The 13,292-nt window shown below is 36.1% G+C and overlaps 1 protein-coding gene across 1 annotated transcript in view; it reads right to left on the bottom strand.

Annotated features, from left to right (window-relative positions):
* Nucleotides 1-3,032: 3,032 nt before the first annotated feature.
* LOC126253302 (uncharacterized) overlaps nucleotides 3,033-13,292 on the bottom strand; it is a 184,469-nt gene continuing 174,209 nt past the window's right edge. Inside the window, exon 5 of the mRNA XM_049954533.1 lies at nucleotides 3,033-4,973. Within this exon, the coding sequence (XP_049810490.1) occupies nucleotides 4,804-4,973 (170 nt within the window). The 3' untranslated portion in view covers nucleotides 3,033-4,803. The remainder of the gene's footprint in view (nucleotides 4,974-13,292) is intronic.

Genomic DNA, 13,292 nt, shown 5'->3' with positions numbered 1-13,292 from the left:
TTGAGTCCCCTATGTTTTCTCTCATGCTTCCTTATACAGACCTTCACGAGTTGCAGAGTGGGACCATTTCTATAATTTTGTGCTTGAATTCTGGTGCAATTCCCAACATAAGATAAACATGACTGCAGTGCATTGCGCATTCCCTGTTGCATTACTTATTCTACTACCTGTCTAGAGGTGAGGTGAAATAAGTGTTAAGTGTCTGGGAGGGGGGGGGGGGGGGGACAGAACAGCATCATGCAGCTGTTGAGTTATGAATTCTGTAACTAATTATCATCGCTGCAGAACAATGTATCAAACTGGGGATAAGAGGAATATCTTGGTTCAGTCGTAGACTGTTAGGAATGTGGTACAATGCCTAATTTCAATGTTGTTTTGGGATTTTTGAATGCTGGCTGTGGGTTACACTTTATTCAACTAACCCAAAAAATTTGTTTTCAAAATACAAATTAATTGCCCTTAAATGTGTCTGTCAGCATTTAAAAATGGTATGAAAATAATGCAGTAAATTCAGAACCATGATCACTCACGAAGTTTTGCGTGCAAGCTATGTTACAGATGACACCAAAGTAGGATAAAATTTTTAAAAGTTTGCTTCCCATTTCTCCACTTTGAGGAATATTAGCACATTACATTTCTTTTTTTTTTTCTGTTTCAGATTTGGAGAGTTCAGTGCCAACCAGATGTTATTACTTTATAAATAAAAATATGTTTAGTGAATATTTTTTAGCTTTATTCTCCAGCTTGTTAGAGACAGTGGATTTAATGACATGAAGTTATTTCAAATCATAAAATCAATTTACATTAATATGAGCGTCATTTCTAAATCTCTGCAACTGTAAGACAGAACTGAAGAAAATAATTTATTTAACAAAATACCTTTACATTCCTTCAATATAATGTCCATTTTTAGATATAACAGCTTCTCAATGTTTTGGAAACTTCTGTATTCTGGATAGGGCACATTCTTTGTTGAGCTATGTGGTTACTCAGGTCATATCATTGGATGCTTCATCAGTTGTATTGCTTCATCAGTTGTATCAAAACGTTTTCCATATAGCTGTTCCTTAAATCTGGGAAACAAATTAATGTCTGGTGGGCTCATATCAGGATTGTATATTGCATGGTGGGTGGGGAAGTATTTCCCATCCATATTTGTTGAGCCTCTGCCCCACTGGTAGGCCAATATGCTACCTTGCATTATCACACAAATTGAGGACACCAGCTGTAAGCATATAGGCCTTCTTTGACAAATTCTTGGGTGCAAAATAATTTGCAGAAATAGGTTGTAGTATGCACCAGTTACAGACATCCCCTGGGGCACTATTTGTAGCTATGAGTCCATTCATGTCATATGCAAAGATCATCATCAGCTGGCAGCGGAATTTTTTCGGACGTGGAAAGTAGGAACTTTTCTGTTGTTATGACTGAGGCTTCTGTTCTGGCTCAAAATCTATTATCCAGGTTTCATGAAGTGCAACAGTCCTTTTCAGAAACTGATCTCCTTCTGGTTGATAATGTTGAAGCAATTCTTCTGCGATTCTTTTGCGAACTGCTTTCTGCTCTTCACTCAGATCATGTGGAACCCATGTGGTAACAACTTTTATCATCTTTAACTTTTCAATTATGATTTTGTAAACTGAAGGGACAGACATTTTGGCCTCATATGTAATTTCCTCGCATGTTTGTCATCAATCCTCTCTCAAAATTTCATTAACAATAACCTGAGAGACATAGTCTGTTGCAGCTGATGGTTGCCCACTTCTTGGGTTGTCCTCAATGCTTACCCAACCTTCACAGAAATGGGCAGACCATCATTGTATCATTGTATTATGCTATGATCCACTACACTATTAGACTGAGTGAGGTGGAGCAGTGATTAGAACACTGGACTCGCATTCAGGAGGACGCCGGTTCAAACCCATCTCCACCCATCCTGAGTTAGGTTTTCTGTGATCTCCCTAAATCGTTTCAGGCAAATGCCAGCATGGTTCCTCTGAAAGAGCACTGCTGATTTCCTTCCCAATCCTTCCCTAATCCGAGCATGTGCTCCGTCTCTAATGACCTCGCTGTCGACGGACGTTAAACACCAATCTCTTCCTCCACTACACTATTCCTCCACACTTCTCTCAAAGCCATTACAAATATCCATTGGATTCTTTCCATACAGGGGTTTGAGTTTGATGTAGGAATGGTGGCCACTATGTGTAATTGACTCAGTTTCAGTCTCCATTTCAAAACTAAATTACTCATGACACCAGCCACTGGAACCAGCAAACACATATACAACCATCAAACCTAAAGTCTCACTCAATTTTATCATACCACCATAATGGTCACATATGCACAATGTGCAGGACGTTTGAAATGACCCTTGCGGTGTAGGAGGATCTACTCTCCATACAATAATTTAATATACTTGCCTTTTCTGTTTCACAGTGGTAATCTACATTCCAGAGAATATATTGAGTCAATAACTGTCGATCTTTGAGATAAAATAACATTTGTGTATATACAGGCAAATTTTCTTCTTGGTTCAGGACATATTAAACACACAGGATGAGTTATGGTAGATACAAAATGGCAAATTTAAAATCTTGCCTCCTCTTGAATAAATTTCTGAGAGTCCTCATGAATGGCAAAACAGTATAAATGAAAAGCCCCTGTATTTTTTTCCTCCAATTTCTACAGGGGCATGACATCCTAGCCAGATTAATATTGCCACACACTGAAAGTTTATAATATCTGATTCTCTGCATTTATACATACCTATATCTGACTCATATCTCTGAAAGTTATACAGTCCTCAGACTTGTGGAACATGATTTTGTATCAAGGTGGAGAATCTCATCTATCCATTTCTAATTCTACTTTGATTGAACATCAGTAATAAACTGTCTAATAAAAAGCTCTACATGTGCCTGGAGAACAAGGATGGAAGGAATAAAGATGCAACTGGTTTTCTTGTGAAAGTCATGTAACAATCTTTGTGAGCAATTTACATTTCTTCAGTACATTTTCAGTGCCTGATTACAACATTTTAACCAAAAACATATTGTTTCTCTTAAAGAGTTAACACTAACATAACTGCTAAGAATTATTCTTTACATGTTTCCAATGAATTATAAGTAACATAAATCTGCCTTTTCAAATTTTATGTACTACTAACTATGCAGCTACTCTACTAGCAGAAAATTTTTTGTAGTAGATATGAAATATTGTATAATAAATTTAAGTAATTGGCCTTGAAAACCACAAAAAATTCTCCATTCAATGAATACTAAGGACTAACTGCAAATATAACATAGAGAACAGAAGAAACAGGTTTCAGTATGACTAGATTGTAGTGACTAGAATTAGCGTCCTTGTCAAAACTTATTTCCATTCATTTTCCACCGTCTCTAGCATTCTGTTTATGTACATAACAAAACATTTACTGTCCAAGTTCAAAATCATTTTATTACTGTTACTAGACAAATATTTTAATTCAAGCATAATAACTGAAGTTTCATGTGATAAACAATGGCACAAAATGTTCTTCCCTTTGATATACATTCAAGTACTGTTACAACAATACATCAACAAACCTAAGGTTTGCTACATACAAGATATGGGCATATATTTCAACAGTTGAATGAAATGGCAAGAAACTAGTTATTTGGTGAAAATTAGGAGACTGTCTAAAGAAACCAGTGCTATGGTGACGGGGGTCACCAGCTGCAATCCTCATGACAATTATGATGTGCTGGTCAAAGTAGGTGACGTGCTCTGTAGCAACCGTGTCAGAATATCAATTATAAACATGGACTGCCAGGACAATTATCGACAACCCAGTACCTAATCAGGCATCAGCAAGAGGTCACTGGCTGCACCACAAAACCACGCCTCAATCCAATCACAAGTGGCTAGAGGGTAGCACATCTCTTCCTGAAGAGTGACTATTTAAGCCAGCTCACTGTGGACACTTCCTGTCAGCAAGAGCTGGATGAGGCATGTGCCAACTGCTTGCAGTCCAACACTTAAGCTCTCATCAACACGCTACTGGAGAAGGCTGTGTCACACTCAGAAGTTCGGCTTCTTTGAGTGCTAGTTTTTCGTGTTTTTAGTTGCAGCTCCTGGGAGGTTGTTGGAACCTATACCTTTGAACTGTATTTAGTTAGAACCATTGAAAAGGTGGAATTAATTTCTTGTTATCCTTATTGTTTTTGCAAGCTAATAACAAAGCTGTTTGTAATATCTACCAGTGGTTTCCTCACTCTTCAGGAAGAGACATGCTGCCCACTAGTCACTTGAGACTGGATGGGGGCATAGTTTTGTGGTGTGACCAGTGACCTCTTGCTGATGACTGGAAAGGTACCCAGTGGTCCATAGTTCTTGGTTCATCTCCTGGCAGTCTGGATTTATGTTTGATGTTCACACATGGTTGCTACAGAGTGTGCAAGCATCACCTACTTTGATGCATGCATTGTAACTGTCATGAGGGCTGCGGCTGGTGCCCTGGGACACCATAGCACATAGCTTATTTGTACAACTGCTTTACTTGTTCATTCCTATGAAACACCCCATTTTTAGTAACAGAATTTAAGTGTCATCAAATGAATGATTCACTTATCACTGTGAAAAGCTGTAAGAACAGTGTTAACCTTTAAGGTGATTTTTATTTTTTCAGACATTTACTTGAAAGTTGTATTAATACTTTACATTGATTAGAAATTGTGCTGATTAATTATGTAATAATAGTTTGGCACTGCTTAGGATTTCTGATACTGATGTCATATGCTAGAATCAGTAACTCCTTGAAATTTAACGTTTCCTTCCAAGCCCTGTCCAGAGGTAGCCTGGGTCATATCTACCATGTGAGCTTCTAGTTTCAGATTCTGCCACAAAATTACGAATTTTATATGAAGGTCGATGATTTCTCAAGGCATGAAGGTAAGCAGCAGTGGCTTTTGGCCGTATTTCTCGGTCTTGCTCTGCAATAAAAATAAAAATTATTAATTTTGTCTAACTTCTTAATTAGATACTAACCAAATGAAGGAGAAGCAAAAAGTGTATTTAGTGAAATAAAGAAAATGTCAGGACTTCCAAAATGTCAGTACTTCCTCTGATGTTAACAAAATTTTTGCATATCTTGAGCTTGTAGAATGTCTTCATAAGCAAAGAGCAAACAGCAGAAAACAAACATATAGACATCAATTATGGATGAAAATCTGCTGAGGTACAAAAAAGGTGCAATGGAGATTAACCACAGAATGTGAAAGGCTGAGAAGAAATGTACTGTGACGGAGATAAGAGAAAGAATTTAAATTAGTAAATGGTCACATTAAATTCAAAGCAGTCTTGAAAGGATGTTTACTTATGCACTGCTTCTATAGTCTGGATGGGATCCCCCAAAAACTCTTGAGTCAATGACATAATCACTATTAGTAATTCAATTGTAGTTATCTTTGAGACAATTGTACATGAAAAAATAAGATAATCAGTACTGAAGTGTATGTATGAACGATTCTGTTATAATTACTCATATAAAGCTGATAAACTTATAAACCCACCTGCCAAAAAGTACTATTTTTTATAAAAAATATTCTGTTTGACTTATTAGGAAAGGGATAACTTCGTACTCACCACATAGAGGAGGCACTGAGTTGCAGACAGGCTCAATGAAAAAATTGCTTAACATTTAAGCTTTCTGAGGACACAAAAGTCTTTCTTTGAAAATAGAAAACACACACACACAGTCACAAAAGCATAACACACATTTCCACTGTTTTTGGCCACTGTGATCTGAATGTGGACTGCAACTTCATCTGAACTGAGCAGCCAGATACAGCCGTAGTGCACAGTCATGCCACAGCAGCCAGAGACAGTGGCGGTGTGTGTGGGTTGTGCTTGTGTGACTGTGTATGTTTCCTGTTTATGAAGAATGACTCTTTTATCTGGAGGCTTAAATGTTTAACAATCTGTTCAATATGCCTCTCTGCAACTCAACACCTCCACAATATTGTCAGCAGCAACCTATCCTTTCCATGATATTATCAATATTCTACCCTGGACTTTCATGATCAGTTTACTTGTATCACATATGTATGTATACCAGATATTCAACTGTAATTAACCACCTGAATTCAGTATATGTATAAATACTGACTTGTCCAGTATCTATTGTGCTTGTATTGTACACATGAGGTTTACTGGATAGAAAAAAATACAATACAATACAAATGCTATTTAAGCTAACAAGATATATACAAATTAGCACTTTGTATGATCAGCACAAAAGTCACTACTGTTTTACTAATACAGCATACTTTATTGAGAATTCTGAGTAGGTGTACAATGACAAACATAAAAATGTTGTCATATAATGCACTAATGGAGGTTTTTATACACACATTATTTCCTGTCAATCCAAAATCTAATCATTGAGATAATGTATAGAAAGAATGGCTAATAAAAAATGCTTTTCACTTATATTTAGAATTTTTGGGCGTTAATAATTTTGTGTCACACATTTATAAGCAATTTGTTTCAATTTTTTGCACCATAATACAGAGTTCCATTTTGTGTATACAATCCATATAGGATTTATTTTTATCTTTTGTTTCTTAGTTATGACTATTATAGCTAATATGAGGTGACTTATTATTTATCATAAATAACATAAAAAAATAAGCATACTGGGATGTAAGTGTGAGGACGCTTCAGGTATCAATGTATTCTTTGCAGGGTATTCAGTGATTAACTGTACATAGCATTTTTTGAAGCATAAATATTTATTCTTGGCTGCCTTATCATTTAAGTTAGTCTTGAAAGTATGAAAAACATCTTAGCAATTTCCTCTAAATGTGTGGACATAACAGGGACTTTGAAGTTGTAGTCTGACTAACTCCGTTCATTATTCACCTTATCAGTAAGTCAATTTGACTTTAACTGTGGCCAGCATAACAAACTGGAGCATTATGCAGTTTACAGGGTGATTCACGAAGATACAAAAATATTTTAATGTGTTATTCTAGAAGCAAAAATAAAGGAAAAAGGTTCATATAAATATAGGTCCGCAAACGATTAGTTACGGATTTACAGCCAATAAAAGATTTTACCTGAAATTTAAATACTTTTCATAATATGAAGCCATCGCAAACTTGTACAAGGTTAATGTAAAGCATGATTTCTATTTATTTTGTTGTTATTGATCTGGTGAATCTAAAAAACATGTCCCAGACATGTATCTGCAATAATTTTCCAGAACATCCAGAGTAGCAAAGAAGCAATTTTGTAAAATTTTTAATTTATTAACTACTTGGCCCAATTTGTTTTTTAAATTCCAGAGAATTGTGCACAAAGTTTTCAACAAAAGTTGCAGAGAACTTAATTTTGGAATAATGATGGTAATAACATAAACTGAAACTGTATGAATGTGTCAGATAACCTGCTTTTATTAATACCATAGCACACATGAATTCTTGTTAAACCAGAAAAAGACAAAGGTCAGTTTTAAGGAAGTTGTACAGTGTACATACAATTTCACAATGCATTCACAATAAATGTTCAAAAATGCCTCCACCGAGTCCAATGCATTTAGCTGCACAGGTATGAACAAATTTTGTTGCCCCTTTCCGTTTCAAGGGGTTGTTCTTAATTTCATCTATTGCATTCATAATACGAGCAAGTAATGCCTCACGTGTATTGACTTTGTCCTCATAAACTGTGTGTTTCATCCATTCCCAGTCACAAAAATCCATTGCTGTAAAATCGGATGACCTGGGTGGCCACAGACGTGTGGCTCCATGACCAATCCATTTCTGGGGAAAATGTCCATTTCGGCATTCATCTCTTTGCTTCTCTGGATGTTCTGGAAAACTACTGCAGATACACATCTGGGACATGTTTTATTAGATGCGCCAGACCAATAAAAACAAAATAAATGGAAATCATGCTTTACTTTAACTTCATACAGTTTTGCAATGGCTTCATATTAACGAAGTTGCTAAACTTCAGGCAAAATGTTTTATTAGCCGTAACTCCATAACTAAACATTTGTGGACTTTTTTCATTAGTTTTATTTGTAGAATAACATATTACAATATTTGCATATCTTTGTGAATCACCCTGTATATTCACACACACACAGTGATCAAGGCTCATGCACATCATGCACCTCCTCAGTAGCAGCCTACCTTATTCTGTCATGTGCTTTTTTCTTTCCATGTAGCACTGTACATTCCCAGTTCCCTAAGATCTTTCACTGCTACAGTCTTGTTTATCTGAGAGGTCTTCAGCCATCTATGTTTCTTTTCATTACCTGTGCTACTATTAACCTACTTCCCTCTCCTATTCTTGCTGTGTGTCTCTAGCCACCTCATTTGGCTAATCCTGCAACAATATCTGGTTGTTGCCCCAGCCTGTATACCTCTTGCTAGCTTTATTCCAAATTAGGGGGCCCCTGTATTCTCTAAGATTCAGTTCAATCTTCATTGCATTACACATGAAATCCTTTACCATTTCTCCCTTCTCATCTTTATTTTCAGCCTTCACCAACACGCATAAGCAATTCATTAATAGTTTATTTTCACAAGTACTTCTTGGCATTCTTTTTCTGGATTATGCCTCATACAATCTTCTCTATTAGTAGGTTCAGAAGTGTAGGTGATATATATCTTCTACTTGGAGCTGGCTTTTCTCCGTTTCTCATATTATAGCAATGTCCTAAATATAGCTTCCAGCTTGGTACACTTTGTTCATGCTTCAGCAATACTGCTTGGCTGTGGTGGTATCTTCATTTCTTTCTGCATACTGTACATACTTTCCCACTGAATGCTGCCATATCCTCCAGAGAAATCAATAGACATTGTCCATACTTCTTTACCATATTCTCAACATGTTCTCCAACTTGTCTCATTTTCAATATGTGGTGAATTGTAGGGCTTACTTCTTCCAGACGAAAAACCAGTCTGATTCAGTACAATTCAGTTTATTAGCATCCTTTTGTCTCATTGTAGACAATGACAGTGGATTTGTTATGGGTAATAGGACGTGAAATTATTTTACAATCATATGTTACTTAATAAGATATTCAAATAATGGATATTGTTAATAAGATATTCTGTAGTACACCATGAAGCCATACACATAACAACCATCAGAACATAAATTATAAGTTGGATTATATTTGTGCAAATACGATTTTTTTTTAAAGCAATTCAGCTCACTGTAATGAGGGAAATAGGTCATTTTATTTTAAATGCTGTTGGTTATGTATTTTTCAACACTAAAAAAAACAGTTGCTAGTAACATTTTTATAGTTCTCTTTTAAGTACTTGTATGTGTAATTCTGATATTCTCCGACCTCTATATTTCTTGTTTAATCTCTTTAATACCTCATGATATGTTTAGTAATGAAATACCTCTGCAGTTATCACAGTTCATTTTCTCATTATTCTTATGTATAAGGATTATTATAGATGTTTCTCATGCTACCAGTATTTGTTTTACTCGCTATGCAATGTTGATTAGTTCATATATGTTTCCTACTTCTATAAGTGGTCCTCTGTTCCTACTTTTTAACTCAGTGGGTGATTCATTTCTCTCCTCACTTGTGGTCCTGTTTTGTCAGTAAACACTGTAATTTGAAAATGATCAGTGCAGTTTATTGTAGATAATTCAACCATAGTGCAGTATTTTTCTTTTTTGCAAAGATGTGTTTTTGCTTGTAGTGTATGATGCTTTGTTTTCTGTCTTGTGTTATGGAAATGAATGTTTTCATTTTTGTGGAAGAAACTAGGACATATTGTCGTATGTTTTTTAATAAACACTACACTTTTGAGAAGGTAAATATGTATAAGAGAATTTGCATTCTTTTAAGGAGAAGTCTGCAAGGTCTGATTTGACCTTTTTCTATTCCTACTATGATTCTCACTTTTCAATTTTGCATTCTAAAGAGTTTTAGGTTGGATGATGAGCTGCCCTAGAAAATGATTCCATATTTCAAAACATAGTGCACAGTCATCAGACAGTCCTTATGACAGCAGTTTTCAAGCACTTTCATTAAACAGCACATAGTACTTAATATTTTTAATGTACCATCAATGTGTGTACATCATCTACGGTTGTTCTTGTGTCAGCCTCCTCAGAAATTTTGTATTGTCCACACTTTCAATATCAGTGTCCAACACCCAATTTTTGATTCCCTAATCACTTCTCTTGGCATTATGAAAATTGAGCACTACTGTTTCATTTTTATTTATTACCAGCATGTTGTGGCTGAGCAGATTTACAATACTACTCAGTGTCTCTGATAAAGTTTTCCGAAGAATAATTGGCTAAGATGTATACGTCATCTGTGAACTCAATAGAGTTGTGGCAGAGTATGTTGAATTGTAGATTATGCCAAGTGACGTAAATTGGCTGTTTTTAATTGTATTCATTATTAAGTTAATCTTCATATGCAGTTTGCTGTAGTTGCGTGTCTGTGGTAATGTATATTTTGGAGTATCTGGCAGCTGAAGACACACTGTCACCAGTGTGTGTGTGTGTGTGTGTGTGTGTGTGTGTGTGTGTGTCTTTAGGCCTTGTTGGTCAAAAGCTTATTTTATCATAGTCTTTTTGTTGTGCCTATCTGCAACTCAGCATCTCCACTATATGGGGAGTAGCAACTATCCTTTTCATAATATTGTTACATTCCATCCTGGATTTTCCATTGTTTGATAATGTATATTTTGACCTGTTCCACATTCCTTATCCTTCTTCCACATGATGGCATACATGAAACAGATTGTTTGGTTGAATAAACTGTATATCTCAGCCTTACAAGAAACATACACTGAATGACTGGCAGATTGTAGAGGTGGTATTGAGCAATGACTGGGAGTTGTTTAAGATCTTAACAGCACGTCCCACAAAAGAAACTCCTTAATTTTGAAATTAAATAGCTTGGCATCAGAAAATAAGGGAGGGCCAGAGGCAAGTGATATATTTTCTTATGAATGCCTTGTAAACCAGATACAGAATTTTCACCATCAGTTCCAAACATAACCAAGTTTAACAGAATGTTTTTGTCAATAGAACAGTTACAGTTATTCAGTGTAATCTCAGGAGGTCAGTCTGATAATTTGCAGCTGAATCTCAGCTGATATCTGCCAGTGAATTCCAAATATTACAGAACTGTTACACAAGTTTCTGCAGAAGACCTAAGGTCACCAGCAGACCTCGGATTTTAGGTGAAAACCTATTTTGTTCCTCATTAAATAAAGGCAATAAAAGTTGTACATACACGAATTATGTCAATTTGTGATCGAAAATGCTAGTTTTATAGCACCTAAAAAAACCTAATTTCTGGTTAGTACCTGACTGTACCTAAATGTTAAAAATCCAATGAAATTAAATTTTTCAAGGCTAACATTCTATCATTGTCTTCCCAGTGTAGGGAAGCAGCCTACTCATGCCGTATAAAATTCACATCAGTCTTTCCATTGTGTGCCAGCCTAGTCTGCTGTAACTAGCTCTGACGTCACAAATGTTGCGCAATACTTTAAAAATCAAGTAAATAACCTGAAACGTTTCTAGCATGTCAGGACTAATACTAAATCAATATGTGTTGAATATCAGTTCAATAACTTTAACCATTTTCGAAATTTGGATGTTTTTCTGTAAAAATCATTGGCGCAGCATAAAAGAGCTAGAAACTTAAAAATTTATATTTAGATTCCTTTTTCATAATAATTTAGTAGAAACAGTATTCTAGGTCCCACAAATTAAAATTTTTGTTGAAATTCATGATTTTCTGGTTTTTGTCTTAAAAATTTAGGAAGCAAGATAGATTAAGTAGGCGAATAAATAAGGCTAGGATGTTTAAATTTAAGTAGAAGGGAGATCCGCTATAATCATAAAGATGTGAGAAGTTTCAATTGAATAACTATAGCGATAGCGTATCTCCAAAGGGCAAGTTCAGAGCTCGTCTACTGCGTGTAGTGTAATTAAATTAATTCTCTCGCCAAAAATATTTGACTTAGCCACGTCAGACTTTTATTATGATTACTTACCTGTGTGCTGATTGCACATTTAAATTGAGAGCTTCATCGGCCATCAGCAAAGGAAGCAATGATTTATTTGATAACTTAAAGTGGTGCATACTAGCCCAGCGGCTAGTCGGGAGAGCGGATTTGATCAGGCATTCCCTTAGCCGTCCGCACCGCGGCTTTATATATAAGAACGCTGCGCGAGAGAGAAAGGCCCCAGTTCTCTCCAGATGCTGATTAGCACACCACCTGTGCCGGGAGTCGCGTCGCGTTGGTATCATTGTTATAAACTGCCTCGGATGACGTAATAAGTTACTAGGGATACGCGTAACCATGAAATCGTTTTCGAGTGAAGTGTTAATTCTGGAATGACTTTAATGATCTATCTTCAGTTTGCGTATGTCGTATTTTCACGTGCTGCCGCGGGACAGACATTCTGCCATTATTTAGCGTGGTGTTTGATGAACATTATCATCAAATTATGGCGAGCATTCACTTAAACATTTAATTTGAACAGTTATAGTTGCATCAGCGCATTAGACTCTGAACTGCCCTGGTAGTTGGATTTTGTGGACTCTTTTTGGTCTGTGACTTTCAGAATATAGTGAATATTTTAGAGAGAATCGTTTTTGATTATGAATCCCAAACAATCTCCTAATTCCTCAGAGCTATAAGCTGTAGCTATAAATGCATTTCTCAGATGAAGTGGGCACTAGGAATTCTAATTACAGGCTTCACGTTTTGCTAATCACTTTCTGGTTGCCAATATTGTAGGTAGAGAGCCAGTGTTGAGAACGGCAAATAACAGCATTAAATAAATAATACAGAAACATTTTATACCAATTATTCCACCCGCCGCCCCACACCAGCTAAGAATTACACAAATATTTTATCAAAAATTGTAAATTTATAGTATCTAAAATACCTAATTTTATGGCAGAACCCAACTGTACCTCATTTTTAAAAATCCTAAAAATACTTAATTTCATGTTAGAACCTGACTGTGTCTAATTTCTAAAAATCCAGTGAACGAAATTTTATATGAGTAAAACTACTCTTCTATTCTTCCTGGCTACTTAGAAAACAATAACTGAATGACAACTGCATTGTTTGCGTGCATGAACGCCAATCATGAGTCAGATGACGACAGCATACGCCAGGCAGTTCCAGGCTAACCTGCTCCACAGTGTTGTTGCTCACTGTGAACTGTCAAATGGGCCAGCAGGGCACGGAGGAGCCTCGTGGTCTGCCTCTGGTGCCTTCCTGCCCTATCGGAAC

This window comes from Schistocerca nitens, chromosome 4 (assembly GCF_023898315.1).
Source record: "Schistocerca nitens isolate TAMUIC-IGC-003100 chromosome 4, iqSchNite1.1, whole genome shotgun sequence".
Classification (NCBI taxonomy): domain Eukaryota; kingdom Metazoa; phylum Arthropoda; class Insecta; order Orthoptera; family Acrididae; genus Schistocerca; species Schistocerca nitens.
Note: the sequence above shows the minus strand (reverse complement) of the source record. Positions and strands in the feature narration are given on the sequence as shown.